Below are 15,291 nucleotides of genomic sequence, written 5' to 3'. Positions count from 1 at the left end.
GTAGGGGGAGAGAGTGATGGGGAGTGGAAGGGAGGTAGAGATAAGGAGGGGAGGGGGGTAGGGGAGAGAGTGTTGGGGAGTGGGGTGAGAGAGGAAGGGGTAGGGAGGGAGGGAGAGATAAGGAGGGGAGGGGGTAGGGGAGAGAGTGTTGGGGAGTGGGAGAGAGGGAGGGAAAGGGAGTGAGGGAGAGATAAGGAGGGGAGGGGGTAGTGGAGAGAGTGTTGGGGAGTGGGAGAGAGAGGGAGGGAAAGGGAGGGAGGGAGAGATAAGGAGGGGAGGGGGTAGGGGAGAGAGTGTTGGGGAGTGGGAGAGAGAGGGAGAAGGGAGGGAGGGAGAGATAAGGTGGGGAGGGGGTAGGGGAGAGAGATGGGGAGTGGGAGAGAGAGGGAGGGGAAGGGAGGGAGGTAGAGATAAGGAGGGGAGGGGGTAGGGGAGAGAGTGTTGGGGAGTGGGAGAGAGAGGGAGGCGGGAAGGGAGGGAGAGATAAGGAGGGGAGAGAGTGATGGGGAGTGGGAGAGGAAGGGAGGGGAAGGAGCAATAGACAGGGAAAAGGGAGGGAGAGATAATGAGGGGAGGGGATAGGGGAGAGAGAGTGATGGGGAGCGGGAGAGAGAGGGAGGGAGGGGAAGGGAGTGAGGGAGAGATAAGGAGGGGAGGGGGTAGTGGAGAGAGTGATGGAGAGTGTGAAAGAGAGGGAGGGGACGGGAGGGAGGGCGAGATAAGGTGAGGAGAGAGTGATGGGGAGTGGGAGAGGGAGGAGGGGAAGGGAGCAAATAGACAGTGAAAAGGGAGGGAGGGCGAGATAAGGAGGGGAGGGGATTAGGGGGAGAGAGTGATGGGGAGTGGGAGAGAGAGGCAGGGGGGAGAAGATCGGTTGAGTGTGCAGGGTTGAGCGAGTGGTGGGGCACCCAAGCTGGAGGGGCTCACAGAGGGGGCAGCGACAGTGGGAGTGTGAGAGAGGGGCTGAGGGGGGAGAGAGACGGCTGACGGACACGGCAGGGTGAGGGGGTGGGTGAACAGACGTGCAGCGGGCTGAGGGAGTGCGAGACGGGGCAGAGAAGGGCGATGTCAGGCGAGGCTGGGGGAAGGGCTGAGAGCGGGGGCAAGCGGGCGGAGACAAGAGGGGGGGCCGAGTGGGCGGACAAAGTGTGCGGGGAGACAGGTGGGTGAGCGAGGAAGGTGCCATGAACCGGATGAGGGGATTACGTGTCTGGCGGGGGCGAGATTCTGGGGACGCACTCTGCACAGGCCGGGCGTACCCACCTCCTTCAGGGCCACCACCCCGACCAGCTTGCCCATGCTGGTGACGTACGCTCGGTCCAGTCCCAGGAGGCTGAAGAGGGTGTGCGTCTGTGGGGCGGGAGAGAAGGGAGAGTGAGGGGCGGACAGGGGCCACAGATGACTCCCACGCACCCCCCCTTGACACGCCCCTCGCTGTGACTGTCAGTCGCAGGACTCTGGGATCGGACAGCCCAGCACATCTGTATAACCATATCACAATTCCAGCACGGAAACAGGCCGTCTCGGCCCTTCTAGTCCGTGCCGAACGCTTACTCTCACCTAGTCCCACTGGCCCATATAACCATATCACAATTCCAGCACGGAAACAGGCCGTCTCGGCCCTTCTAGTCCGTGCCGAACGCTTACTCTCACCTAGTCCCACTGGCCCATATAACCATATCACAATTACAGCTCGGAAACAGGCCATCTCGGCCCTTCTAGTCCGTGCCGAACGCTGACTCTCACCTAGTCCCACTGGCCCATATAACCATATCACAATTACACACGGAAACAGGTCATCTCGGCCCTTCTAGTCCGTGCCGAACGCTGACTCTCACCTAGTCCCACTGGCCCATATAACCATATCACAATTACACACGGAAACAGGTCATCTCGGCCCTTCTAGTCCGTGCCGAACACTGACTCTCACCTAGTCCCACTGGCCCATATAATCATATCACAATTACACACGGAAACAGGCCGTCTCGGCCCTTCTAGTCCGTGCCCGAACGCTGACTCTCACCTAGTCCCACTGGCCCATATAACCATATCACAATTCAAGCACGGAAACTGGCCATCTCGGCCCTTCTAGTCCGTGCCGAACGCTGACTCTCACCTAGTCCCACTGGCCCATATAACCATATCACAATTACACACGGAAACAGGTCATCTCGGCCCTTCTAGACCGTGCCAAACGCTGACTCTCACCTAGTCCCACCAACCCGCACTCAGCCCATAACCCTCCATTCCTTTCCTGTCCATATACCTACCCAATTTTACTTTAAATGACAATACCGAACCTGCCTTTACCACTTCTACTGGAAGCTCGTTCCACTCTCTGAGTAAAGAAACTCCCTCTCGTGTTAACCCTAAACTTTTGCCCCCTAATTCTCAACTCATGTCCTCTTGTTTGAATCTCCCCTACTCTCAATGGAAAAAGCCAATCCACGTCAACTCTATCCATCCCCCTCATAATTTTAAATGCCCCTATCAAGCCCCCCTCAACCTTCTACGCTCCAAAGAATAAAGACCTAACTTGTTCAACCTTTCCCTGTGACTCAGGTGCTGAAACCCAGGTAACGTTCTAGTAAATCTCCTCTGTACTCTCTCTATTTTGTTGATAATTCTTCCGATCATTCAATGACCAGAACTGTACACAATACTCGAAATTCAGCCTCACCAACGCCTTGTACAATTTTAACATTACATCCCAACTCCTATACTCAACTCCTCTTGTTATAAAGGCCAGCATGCCCAGTCGCTCCAATCTTTCAACATGTGACAGTCCTGCACAATACTCCAAATTCGGCCTCGCCAACGCCTTGGACAATGTAGAGTGCGGACCTCCCACCATTCAGGACGTTTACAGAGACAGGAGTGTAAAAACAGGGGCCCGAAGGATCACTGGGGGCCCCGAGTCACCCCAACCACAAACTGCTCGGGCTGCTGCCGTCCGGGAAACGGTACCGCAGCTGAAAAGCCAGGACCGGCGGGCTCCGGGACAGCCTCCTCCAGCAGGCCGATTAATCCACGCTGGTACAACTTTATTTCTACGTTGTATCGACTGTCCCGTCGTCCGGACTATTGACCACATTCGTAACGGACCGATTTTTTTTTTACCCCTCATGCCTGCGGACGACGCGAGGTCGACTCAGCGCCCCGACCCGGCCCTCACCTTCTGCAGCGACGTCTTCTCTACCAGCTGGTAGGGCGAGGGGTCGATGCGGCAGGCTTCGAAGCTGACGGTGGCATCTCTCCTCTCCCACCCGATTACCTGGAAGGTTGAGAGTCACGTCCGAGACAGACAGTCACAAGACCGGAAGATCACCAGACAATCTGCGGGGGGGGGAGTAGGCCGTTCGGCCCATCGAGTCTGCCCCGCCATTCAATCACGGGCTGATCCAATTCTTTCAGTCATCCCCACTCCCCCTGCCTTCACCCCATACCCTCTGATCCCCTGGCTAATCAGGAACCTGTCTGTCTCTGCCTTAAATGCTCCCAGTGACTTGGCCCCCACAGTCGCTCGTGGCAACAGATTCCACAGATTGACCACCCTCTGACCAAAGTAATTTCTCCACATCTCCGTTCCAAATGGACGTCCTTCAATCCTGAAATCGTGCCCTCTTCTCCTGGAGTCCCCTACCACGGGAAATAACTTTGCCATATCTCATCTGTTCAGGCCTTTCCACATTGCGAATGTTTCTACGAGATCCCCCCCCCCCCCCATTCTCCTGAACTCCAGGGAATGCAGCCCAAGAGCTGCTGGACGTTCCTCGTACGGTAACCCTTTCATTCCTGGAATTACAGACGTTTACACTATGCGCTGGCAGTATTGTGAAGGACCCCACGCGCCCCACGAATCTTCTCTGAATCCTCTCCAATGTCAGCACATCCTTTCTACAATAAGGAGCCCAAAACTGCACACAGTACCCCAAGTGTGGTCTCACGAGGGCCTCACAGAGCCTCAACATCGCATCCCTGCTCCTGTACTCTATTCCTCTAGAAATGAATGCCAACATCTCATTCGCCTTCTTCACCACCGACTCAACCTGGAGGTCAACCTTTAGGGTATCCTGCACAAGTCCCTTTGCATCTCTGCATTTTGAATTCTCTCCCCGTCTCCTCCCGATGGAAGCTTAAATTGGGAGCAGAAGTTCTCAGGGAAACATACGGAGGAAATGTGGTAAATGTTCAGGGGATACTTATAGACAAGAGGTGCGGAAGTAGACCATTCGGCCCTTCGAGCCTGCACCGCCATTCTGAGATCATGGCTGATCATCTACTATCAATACCCGGTTCCTGCCTTGTCCCCATATCCCTTGATTCCCCTATCCATAAGATACCTATCTAGCTCCTTCTTGAAAGCATCCAGAGAATTGGCCTCCACTGCCTTCCGAGACAGTGCATTCCACACCCCCACAACTCTCTGGGAGAAGAAGTTTCTCCTTAACTCTGTCCTAAATGACCTACCCCTTATTCTCAAACCATGCCCAAAGTGGATAATCGCGTGTGGGGTTCTGCATGGGTACGTTCCAATGGGACAGGGAAAGGATGGTTGGGTACAGGAACTGTGGTGTGGAAATCCAGTCAAGAAGGAAAGCTTATGAAAGGTTGGAAAAACTGGGTAATGATAGAGATCTAGAAGATTATAAGGCTAACAGGAAGGAGTTTGAGAATGAAATTAAGAGAGCCAGAAGGGGCCATGAGAAGGCCTTGGCGGGCGGGATCAAGGAAAACCCCAAGGCATTCTACAAGTATGTGAAGAGCAAGAGGATAAGACGTGAGAGAATAGGACCAATCAAGTGTGACAGTGGAGAAGTGTGTATGGAACCGGAGGAGATAGCAGACGTACTTAATGAAGACTTTGCTTCAGTATTCACTACGGAAAAGGATCTTGGCGATTGTGGGGATGACTTACAGCGGACTGAAAAGCTCGAGCATGTAGACATTAAGGAAGAGGGTGTGCTGGAGCTTTTGGAAAGCATCAAGTTGGATAAGTTACTGGGATCGGATGGGATGTACCCCAGGCTGCTGTGGGAGGTGAGGGAGGAAATGGCTGAGCCTCTGGCGATGACCTTTGCATCATCAGTGGGGACGGGAGAGGTTCTGGAGGATTGGAGGGTTGCGGATGTTGTTCCCTTGTTCAAGAAAGGGAGTAGAGATAGCCCAGTCAAGAAGAAAAGCTTACGAAAGGTTCGAAAAACTGGGTCATGATAGAGATCTAGAAGATTATAAGGCTAACAGGGAGGATTTTAAGAAGGAGATTAGGAGAGCCAGAAGGGGACATGAGAAGGCCTTGGCGGGCGGGATCAAGGAAAACCCCGAAGAACTTGAAGATAACTTGAAGGTCAGCTTAAGGCAGGATCTGGACAAGATGATCAGTGAGAACCCCAGAACAGGACGGAGGGACTCAGGTGGCAGCTTCCTGGAGGGGCAATAATACTGTTTTGCTCTAGAAGACACAGGTGAGAAGTTTTAAGGAGCAAGAACTACAGAAGAAAGCTGACAAGGAATTTCAGGGCTCCTGTCGCAATCCCAATACGAGACTTGCCCAGGACACCGAGATCTGAGTCCATCAAAGTCAAATATAAATGAGGCTGGAAATTCCACTATCACAGTTATCAACCCAACCCCAATATATACCCCCCTCCCCACACCACCCCACCCCCCCCCATCCTTGTCCCAGTGATCCCTGGGTTAGGGAAGAGAGGGAGTGGGGTCTGAATCGGCCCCGGGGGGAGTGAACTCACCTCTTCTAACTTCAGACTTTCTCCCAGGCTGGACGGCTCCTGTGGGTAAACTTGGGAGCATCAGAGGGGGGGTAGCGACAGAGAAGCCGCGAGACGGGGGGGGGGGGGGAACGGACGGTGCGTGCATCAGAGAGGGGGGAGGGAGAGAGAGGCCGCGAGACAGGGGGGGAACGGACGGAGCATGCATTGGAGGGGGAGCGAGAGAGAAGCCGCAAGACGGGGGGGGGGGTAACGGACGGAGCGTGCATCAGAGAGGGGGGAGGGAGAGAGAGGCCGCGAGACAGAGGGGGAACGGACAGAGCATGCATTGGAGGGGGAGCGAGAGAGAGGCCGTGAGACGGGGGGGGAACGGACGGAGCGTGCATCAGTGAGGGGGGAGGGCGATGGGGGAGGAGCAGAGGTGGGAGAGGGGGAACGGGAGGCTGAAAATGGGTTGGGGGTGTTGTGGATAGTGTGGAGGGCTGTCAGAGGTTACAGCGGGACATCGATAGGATGCACAACTGGGCTGAGAGGTGGCAGATGGAGTTCAACCCAGAGAAGTGAGAGTTGGTTCATTTTGTTGGTCAAATATGATGGCAGAATATAGTATTAATGGTCAGACTCTTGTCAGTGTGGAGGATCAGAGGGATCCTGGGGTCCGAGTCCATAGGACGCTCAAAGCAGCTGCGCAGGTTGACTCTGTGGTTAAGAAGGCGGACGGTGTATTGGCCTTCATCGATCGTGGGATTGAGTTTAGGAGCCGAGAGGTAATGTTACAGCTCTATAGGACCCTGGTCAGACCCCACCTGGAGTACTGTGCTCAGTTCTGGTCGCCTCACTACAGGAAGGACATGGAAGCCATAGAAAGGGTGCGGAGGAGATTTACAAGGATGTTGCCTGGATTGAGTTTAGGAGCCGAGAGGTAATGTTACAGCTCTATAGGATCCTGGTCAGACCCCACTTGGAGTACTGTGCTCAGTTCTGGTCGCCTCACTACAGGAAGGACGTGGAAACCATAGAAAGGGTGCGGAGGAGATTTACAAGGATGTTGCCTGGATTGGGGAGCGTGCCCTGTGAGAATAGGTTGAGTGAACTCGGCCTTTTCTCCTCGGAGCGACGGAGGGTGAGAGGTGACCCGATCGAGGGGTACAAGATGATGAGGGGTATTGATCGTGTGGATAGTCAGAGGCTTTTTCCCCGGGGCTGAAATGGTTGCCACAAGAGGACACAGGTTTAAGATGCTGGGGAGCAGGTACAGAGGAGATGTCAGGGGTGAGTTTTTCACTCAGAGAGTGGTGAGTGTGTGGAATGGGCTGCCGGCGACGGTGGGTTTGGGGGGATACGAGAGGGTCTTTTAAGAGACTCCTGGACAGGTACATGGAGCTTAGTAAAATAGAGGGCTGTGGGTAAGCCTGGTAATTTCTGAGGTAGGGACATGATCAGCACAGCTTTGTGGGCCGAATGGCCTGTATTGTGCTGTGGGTTTTCCGTGCTTCTAAAAGTGGCAGCTGGAACTTAATGCAGGCAAGTGTGAGGTGTGGCACTTCGGGGGACAGGCGGGGCCTGAGAGGGCAGAGTTTACACGGAGAACGACTGGGCACGCGGGAACACAGACCAGTACAGCACATGCATAGGCCCTTCAGCCACCCAAACAGACTGCCCATCCAACGGGCAACTAAACGACACCCTTTCCACACCCTTCCACCTTCCTCGCATCCCTGTGCCCCTCCAAATGTCTCTCAAAAGCCTCCAATGTGTATGCCTCCCCCACCACCCCAGGCAGAGCGTTTCCAGACACCCACCACTCTCTGGGTAAAAAAACTTACCCCTCACACCCCCCCCACCGCACCTTCAATACCTGCCCCCCGGTGTTAGAGATTTCAACCCCCGGGGAACAGATACTCTCTGCCCGCTCTGTCTGTGCCTCCCACAATCTTGTAAACCTCTCTCCGATCTCCCCTCGGCCTCCGTCGCTCCGGAGGAAACAGCCCAAGTTTCCCCGGCCTCCCGTGAGAGCACGGACCCTCCGAACCGGGCAGGATCCCTTCGACCCTCTTCTGCCCCCTCCCCGAAGCCCCGACACCCTTCCTGCAGTGGGGCGACCAGGACCGGGTGCGATTCTCCGGACGGGGCCCCGCCGTTCCAACGTCACCTCCTGACTTTTGAACTCGATGCCCCGACTAACAGAAGCCCTCGGCCTTCTGAACCGCCGCCTCGGCCCGCGGAGCCGCTTCCGGGGAGCTGAGACCTCGGACCCCATCATAGGATGCAGAAGTGGGCTGAGAAGTGGCAGATGGAGTTCAGCCCGGAGAAGTGTGAGGTGGGACACATCTCCCTCCTCAGTAGCACAGGCTGGAGAGACTGGGGAGTCCTCGCGCAGAACACCCTGAAGGTTAACTTGCAGGTTGAGTTGGTGGTGAGGAAGGCAAATGTTATTTTCGAGTTCATTTCGAGAGGAGTAGAATATAAAAACGAGTAAGTGATGTTGAGGCTTTGTAAAGCACTGGTGAGACCTCACTCGGGGAACGGTGAGCAGATTCGGGACCCTAATCTCAGAGAGGACCGGATAGGGGAGGGATGCGGGGACGGTGACTGACAGTGAATGGGCCGCAGGGAAGGAGTTCGAAGGCTCGGAGGGCGGGGCAGGGAGTTGACCTGCAGAGGGTTGGCCTCTGGAGTATTTCTTCTCAAAGAAGAGAATAAGTTCCTCAGGGTGGTCTTCTGTGATCCGTCCTGCTTGGGGTCTGCGGAGAGAAACGAAACACATGAGAAATCGCTCGTCTCGCAACTCGACACGTCCCCCAGTGTCAGCCCGGGAGTGTGTGATGGGACGGTGCGGAGGGAGATACACTCTGTGTCTGACCCCGGGATTGAGTGATGGGACGGTGTGGAGGGAGATTCACTCTGTGTCTGACCCCGGGAGTGTGTGATGGGACGGTGTGGAGGGAGATTCACTCTGTGCCTGACCCCGGGAGTGTGTGATGGGACGGTGCGGAGGGAGATACACTCTGTGTCTGACCCCGGGAGTGTGTGATGTGACGGTGCGGAGAGAGATACACTCTGTGTCTGACCCCGGGAGTGTGTGATGGGATGGTGCGGAGGGAGATTCACTCTGTGTCTGACCCCGGGAGTGTGTGATTGGACGGTGCGGAGGGAGATTCACTCTGTGTCTGACCCCGGGAGTGTGTGATGGGACGGTGTGGAGGGAGATTCACTCTGTGTCTGACCCCGGGAGTATGTGATGGGACGGTGTGGAGGGAGATTCACTCTGTGTCTGACCCCGGGAGTGTGTGATGGGACGGTGCGGAGGGAGATTCACTCTGTGTCTGACCCCGGGAGTGTGTGATGGGACGGTGTGGAGGGAGATTCACTCTGTGTCTGACCCCGGGAGTGTGTGATGGGACGGTGTGGAGGGAGATTCACTCTGTGTCTGACCCCGGGAGTATGTGATGGGACGGTGTGGAGGGAGATTCACTCTGTGTCTGACCCCGGGAGTATGTGATGGGACGGTGCGGAGGGAGATTCACTCTGTGTCTGACCCCGGGAGTGTGTGATGGGACGGTGTGGAGGGAGATTCACTCTGTGTCTGACCCCGGGAGTGTGTGATTGGACGGTGCGGAGGGAGATTCACTCTGTGTCTGACCCCGGGAGTGTGTGATGGGACGGTGTGGAGGGAGATTTACTCTGTGTCCGACCCCGGGTGTGTGTGATGGGACGGTGCGGAGGGAGATTCACTCTGTGTCTGACCCCGGGAGTGTGTGATGGGACGGTGCGGATGGAGATTCACTCTGTGTCTGACTCCGGGAGTATGTGATGGGACGGTGCGAAGGGAGATTCACTCTGTGTCTGACCCCGGGAGTGTGTGATGGGACGGTGTGGAGGGAGATTCACTCTGTGTCTGACCTCGGGAGTGTGTGAAGGGACGGTGTGGAGGGAGATTTATTCTGTGTCTGACCCCGGGAGTGTGTGATGGGACGTGTGGAGGGAGATTCACTCTGTGTCTGACCCCGGGAGTGTGTGATGGGACGGTGTGGAGGGAGATTCACTCTGTGTCTGACCCCGGGAGTGTGTGAAGGGACGGTGTGGAGGGAGATTTACTCTGTGTCTGACCCCGGGAGTGTGTGAAGGGACGGTGTGGAGGGAGATTTACTCTGTGTCTGACCCCGGGAGTGTGTGATGGGACGGTGTGGAGGGAGATTCACTCTGTGTCTGACCCCCGGGAGTGTCTGATGGGACGGTGTGGAGGGAGATTCACCCTGTGTCTGACCCCCGGGAGTGTGTGATGGGACGGTGTGGAAGGAGATTTACTCTGTGTCTGACACCGGGAGTGTGTGATGGGACGGTGTGGAGGGAGATTCACTCTGTGTCTGACCCCGGGAGTGTGTGATGGGACGGTGTGGAGGGAGATTCACTCTGTGTCTGACCCCGGGAGTGTGTGATGGGACGGTGCGGAGGGAGATTCACTCTGTGTCTGACCCCGGGAGTGTGTGATGGGACGGTGCGGAGGGAGATTCACTCTGTGTCTGACCCCGGGAGTGTGTGGTGGGACAGTGCGGATGGAGATTCACTCTGTGTCTGACCCCGGGAGGGTGTGATGGGACGGTGCGGAGGGAGATTCACTCTGTGTCTGACCCCGGGAGTGTGTGATGGGACGGTGTGGAAGGAGATTCACTCTGTGTCTGACCCCGGGAGAGTGTGATGGGACGGTGTGGAGGGAGATTCACTCTGTGTCTGACCCCGGGAGTGTGTGATGGGACGGTGTGGAGGGAGATTCACTCTGTGTCTGACCCCGGGAGTGTGTGATGGGACGGTGTGGAGGGAGATTCACTCTGTGTCGGACCCCGGGAGTGTGTGATGGGACGGTGTGGAGGGAGATTCACTCTGTGTCCGACCCCGGGAGTGTGTGATGGGACGGTGTGGAGGGAGATTCACTCTGTGTCCGACCCCGGGAGTGTGTGATGGGACGGTGTGGAGGGAGATTCACTCTGTGTCCGACCCCGGGAGTGTGTGATGGGACGGTGTGGAGGGAGATTCACTCTGTGTCTGACCCCGGGAGTGTGTGATGGGACGGTGCGGAGGGAGATTCACTCTGTGTCTGACCCCGGGAGTGTGTGATGGGACGGTGCGGAGGGAGATTCACTCTGTGTCTGACCCCGGGAGTGTGTGATGGGACGGTGTGGAGGGAGGGTCACTCTGTGTCCGACCCCGGGAGTGTGTGATGGGACGGTGTGGAGGGACATTCACTCTGTGTCTGACCCCGGGAGTGTGTGATTGGACGGGGCGGAGGGAGATTCACTCTGTGTCTGACCCCGGGAGTGTGTGATGGGACGTGTGGAGGGAGATTCACTCTGTGTCTGACCACGGGAGTGTGTGATGGGACGGTGTGGAGGGAGATTCACTCTGTGTCTGACCCCGGGAGTGTGTGAAGGGACGGTGTGGAGGGAGATTTACTCTGTGTCTGACCCCGGGAGTGTGTGATGGGACGTGTGGAGGGAGATTCACTCTGTGTCTGACCCCGGGAGTGTGTGATGGGACGGTGTGGAGGGAGATTCACTCTGTGTCTGACCCCGGGAGTGTGTGAAGGGACGGTGTGGAGGGAGATTTATTCTGTGTCTGACCCCGGGAGTGTGTGATGGGACGTGTGGAGGGAGATTCACTCTGTGTCTGACCCCGGGAGTGTGTGATGGGACGGTGTGGAGGGAGATTCACTCTGTGTCTGACCCCGGGAGTGTGTGAAGGGACGGTGTGGAGGGAGATTTACTCTGTGTCTGACCCCGGGAGTGTGTGAAGGGACGGTGTGGAGGGAGATTCACTCTGTGTCTGACCCCCGGGAGTGTCTGATGGGACGGTGTGGAGGGAGATTCACTCTGTGTCTGACCCCGGGAGTGTGTGATGGGACGGTGCGGAGGGAGATTCACTCTGTGTCTGACCCCGGGAGTGTGTGATGGGACGGTGCGGAGGGAGATTCACTCTGTGTCTGACCCCGGGAGTGTGTGATGGGACGGTGTGGAAGGAGATTCACTCTGTGTCTGACCCCGGGAGAGTGTGATGGGACGGTGTGGAGGGAGATTCACTCTGTGTCTGACCCCGGGAGTGTGTGATGGGACGGTGTGGAGGGAGATTCACTCTGTGTCTGACCCCGGGAGTGTGTGATGGGACGGTGTGGAGGGAGATTCACTCTGTGTCTGACCCCGGGAGTGTGTGATGGGACGGTGTGGAGGGAGATTCACTCTGTGTCTGACCCCGGGAGTGTGTGATGGGACGGTGTGGAGGGAGATTCACTCTGTGTCTGACCCCGGGAGTGTGTGATGGGACGGTGTGGAGGGAGATTCACTCTGTGTCTGACCCCGGGAGTGTGTGATGGGACGGTGCGGAGGGAGATTCACTCTGTGTCTGACCCCGGGAGTGTGTGATGGGACGGTGCGGAGGGAGATTCACTCTGTGTCTGACCCCGGGAGTGTGTGGTGGGACGGTGCGGATGGAGATTCACTCTGTGTCTGACCCCGGGAGGGTGTGATGGGACGGTGCGGAGGGAGATTCACTCTGTGTCTGACCCCGGGAGTGTGTGATGGGACGGTGTGGAAGGAGATTCACTCTGTGTCTGACCCCGGGAGAGTGTGATGGGACGGTGTGGAGGGAGATTCACTCTGTGTCTGACCCCGGGAGTGTGTGATGGGACGGTGTGGAGGGAGATTCACTCTGTGTCTGACCCCGGGAGTGTGTGATGGGACGGTGTGGAGGGAGATTCACTCTGTGTCGGACCCCGGGAGTGTGTGATGGGACGGTGTGGAGGGAGATTCACTCTGTGTCCGACCCCGGGAGTGTGTGATGGGACGGTGTGGAGGGAGATTCACTCTGTGTCCGACCCCGGGAGTGTGTGATGGGACGGTGTGGAGGGAGATTCACTCTGTGTCCGACCCCGGGAGTGTGTGATGGGACGGTCTGGAGGGAGATTCACTCTGTGTCTGACCCCGGGAGTGTGTGATGGGACGGTGCGGAGGGAGATTCACTCTGTGTCTGACCCCGGGAGTGTGTGATGGGACGGTGCGGAGGGAGATTCACTCTGTGTCTGACCCCGGGAGTGTGTGATGGGACGGTGTGGAGGGAGGGTCACTCTGTGTCCGACCCCGGGAGTGTGTGATGGGACGGTGTGGAGGGACATTCACTCTGTGTCTGACCCCGGGAGTGTGTGATTGGATGGGGCGGAGGGAGATTCACTCTGTGTCTGACCCCGGGAGTGTGTGATGGGACGTGTGGAGGGAGATTCACTCTGTGTCTGACCACGGGAGTGTGTGATGGGACTGTGTGGAGGGAGATTCACTCTGTGTCTGACCCCGGGAGTGTGTGAAGGGACGGTGTGGAGGGAGATTTACTCTGTGTCTGACCCCGGGAGTGTGTGATGGGACGTGTGGAGGGAGATTCACTCTGTGTCTGACCCCGGGAGTGTGTGATGGGACGGTGTGGAGGGAGATTCACTCTGTGTCTGACCCCGGGAGTGTGTGAAGGGACGGTGTGGAGGGAGATTTATTCTGTGTCTGACCCCGGGAGTGTGTGATGGGACGTGTGGAGGGAGATTCACTCTGTGTCTGACCCCGGGAGTGTGTGATGGGACGGTGTGGAGGGAGATTCACTCTGTGTCTGACCCCGGGAGTGTGTGAAGGGACGGTGTGGAGGGAGATTTACTCTGTGTCTGACCCCGGGAGTGTGTGAAGGGACGGTGTGGAGGGAGATTCACTCTGTGTCTGACCCCCGGGAGTGTCTGATGGGACGGTGTGGAGGGAGATTCACTCTGTGTCTGACCCCGGGAGTGTGTGATGGGACGGTGTGGAGGGAGATTCACTCTGTGTCTGACCCCGGGAGTGTGTGATGGGACGGTGCGGAGGGAGATTCACTCTGTGTCTGACCCCGGGAGTGTGTGATGGGACGGTGCGGAGGGAGATTCATTCTGTGTCTGACCCCGGGAGTGTGTGATGGGACGGTGCGGAGGGAGATTCACTCTGTGTCTGACCCCGGGAGTGTGTGGTGGGACGGTGCGGATGGAGATTCACTCTGTGTCTGACCCCGGGAGGGTGTGATGGGACGGTGCGGAGGGAGATTCACTCTGTGTCTGACCCCGGGAGTGTGTGATGGGACGGTGCGGAGGGAGATTCACTCTGTGTCTGACCCCGGGAGTGTGTGATGGGACGGTGTGGAAGGAGATTCACTCTGTGTCTGACCCCGGGAGAGTGTGATGGGACGGTGTGGAGGGAGATTCACTCTGTGTCTGACCCCGGGAGTGTGTGATGGGACGGTGTGGAGGGAGATTCACTCTGTGTCTGACCCCGGGAGTGTGTGATGGGACGGTGTGGAGGGAGATTCACTCTGTGTCTGACCCCGGGAGTGTGTGATGGGACGGTGTGGAGGGAGATTCACTCTGTGTCTGACCCCGGGAGTGTGTGATGGGACGGTGTGGAGGGAGATTCACTCTGTGTCTGACCCCGGGAGTGTGTGATGGGACGGTGTGGAGGGAGATTCACTCTGTGTCCGACCCCGGGAGTGTGTGATGGGACGGTGTGGAGGGAGATTCACTCTGTGTCTGACCCCGAGAGTGTGTGATGGGACGGTGAGGAGGGAGATTCACTCTGTGTCTGACCCCGGGAGTGTGTGATGGGACGGTGCGGAGGGAGATTCACTCTGTGTCTGACCCCGGGAGTGTGTGATGGGACGGTGCGGAGGGAGATTCACTCTGTGTCTGACCCCGGGAGTGTGTGATGGGACGGTGCGGAGGGAGATTCACTCTGTGTCTGACCCCGGGTGTGTGTGATGGGACGGTGTGGGGGGAGATTCACTCTGTGTCTGACCCCGGGAGTGTGTGATGGGACGGTGTGGAGGGAGATTCACTCTGTGTCTGACCCCGGGAGTGTGTGAAGGGACGGTGTGGAGGGAGATTTACTCTGTGTCTGACCCCGGGAGTGTTTGATGGGACGGTGTGGAGGGAGATTCCCTCTGTGTCTGACCCCGGGAGTGTGTGATGGGACGGTGTGGAGGGAGATATACGCTGTGTCTGACCCCGGGAGTGTGTGATGGGACGGTGTGGAGGGAGATATACGCTGTGTCTGACCCCAGGAGTGTGTGATGGGATGGTTCTCCACCTCATTCACACCTTTTACATTGTAAGTTGTGGTCGATGGCCTCGTCTCATCCGTTGACTGATTCTTCTCTGCATCTGTCCCTTCTCGCTTTGAAAGAAAAGACGGTGAGGATCTATTCAAGTTTTGCTCATCACAGACCCCGTCCGCGGGTCTCCCAAACTCCTGTCCCCGGGTCTCCCAAACCCCCGTCCCCGGGTCTCCCAAACCCCTGTCCTCGGGTCAAACAAACTCCCGTCCCCGGGTCACACTAACCCCCGTCCCTGGGTCTCCCAGACCCCCGTCCCCGGGTCTCACTGACCCCCGTCCCCGGGTCACACTGACCCCCGTCCCCGGGTCTCACTGACCCCCGTCCCCGGGTCTCACTGACCCCCGTCCCCGGGTCTCACTGACCCCCGTCCCCGGGTCACACTAACCCCCGTCCCCGGATCTCA

General features: G+C 57.3%; 1 protein-coding gene across 1 annotated transcript; it reads right to left on the bottom strand.

Annotated features, from left to right (window-relative positions):
- Positions 1-1,263: 1,263 nt before the first annotated feature.
- Positions 1,264-15,068, bottom strand: LOC132388007 (chloride channel protein-like; the record flags this gene model as incomplete). The annotated part of the gene is made up of 5 exons (XM_059960341.1): positions 1,264-1,350; positions 3,176-3,274; positions 5,751-5,789; positions 8,385-8,473; positions 14,872-15,068. Coding segments are annotated over 5 exons (511 nt in total), but the record flags the coding sequence as incomplete, so codon positions are not given.
- Between the last annotated feature and the right edge of the window lie 223 nt (positions 15,069-15,291).

The sequence above is a fragment of the Hypanus sabinus genome, unplaced genomic scaffold (genome assembly GCF_030144855.1).
Source record: "Hypanus sabinus isolate sHypSab1 unplaced genomic scaffold, sHypSab1.hap1 scaffold_2486, whole genome shotgun sequence".
Lineage (NCBI taxonomy): Eukaryota > Metazoa > Chordata > Chondrichthyes > Myliobatiformes > Dasyatidae > Hypanus > Hypanus sabinus.
This window is presented reverse-complemented; position numbering and strand designations above follow the sequence as displayed.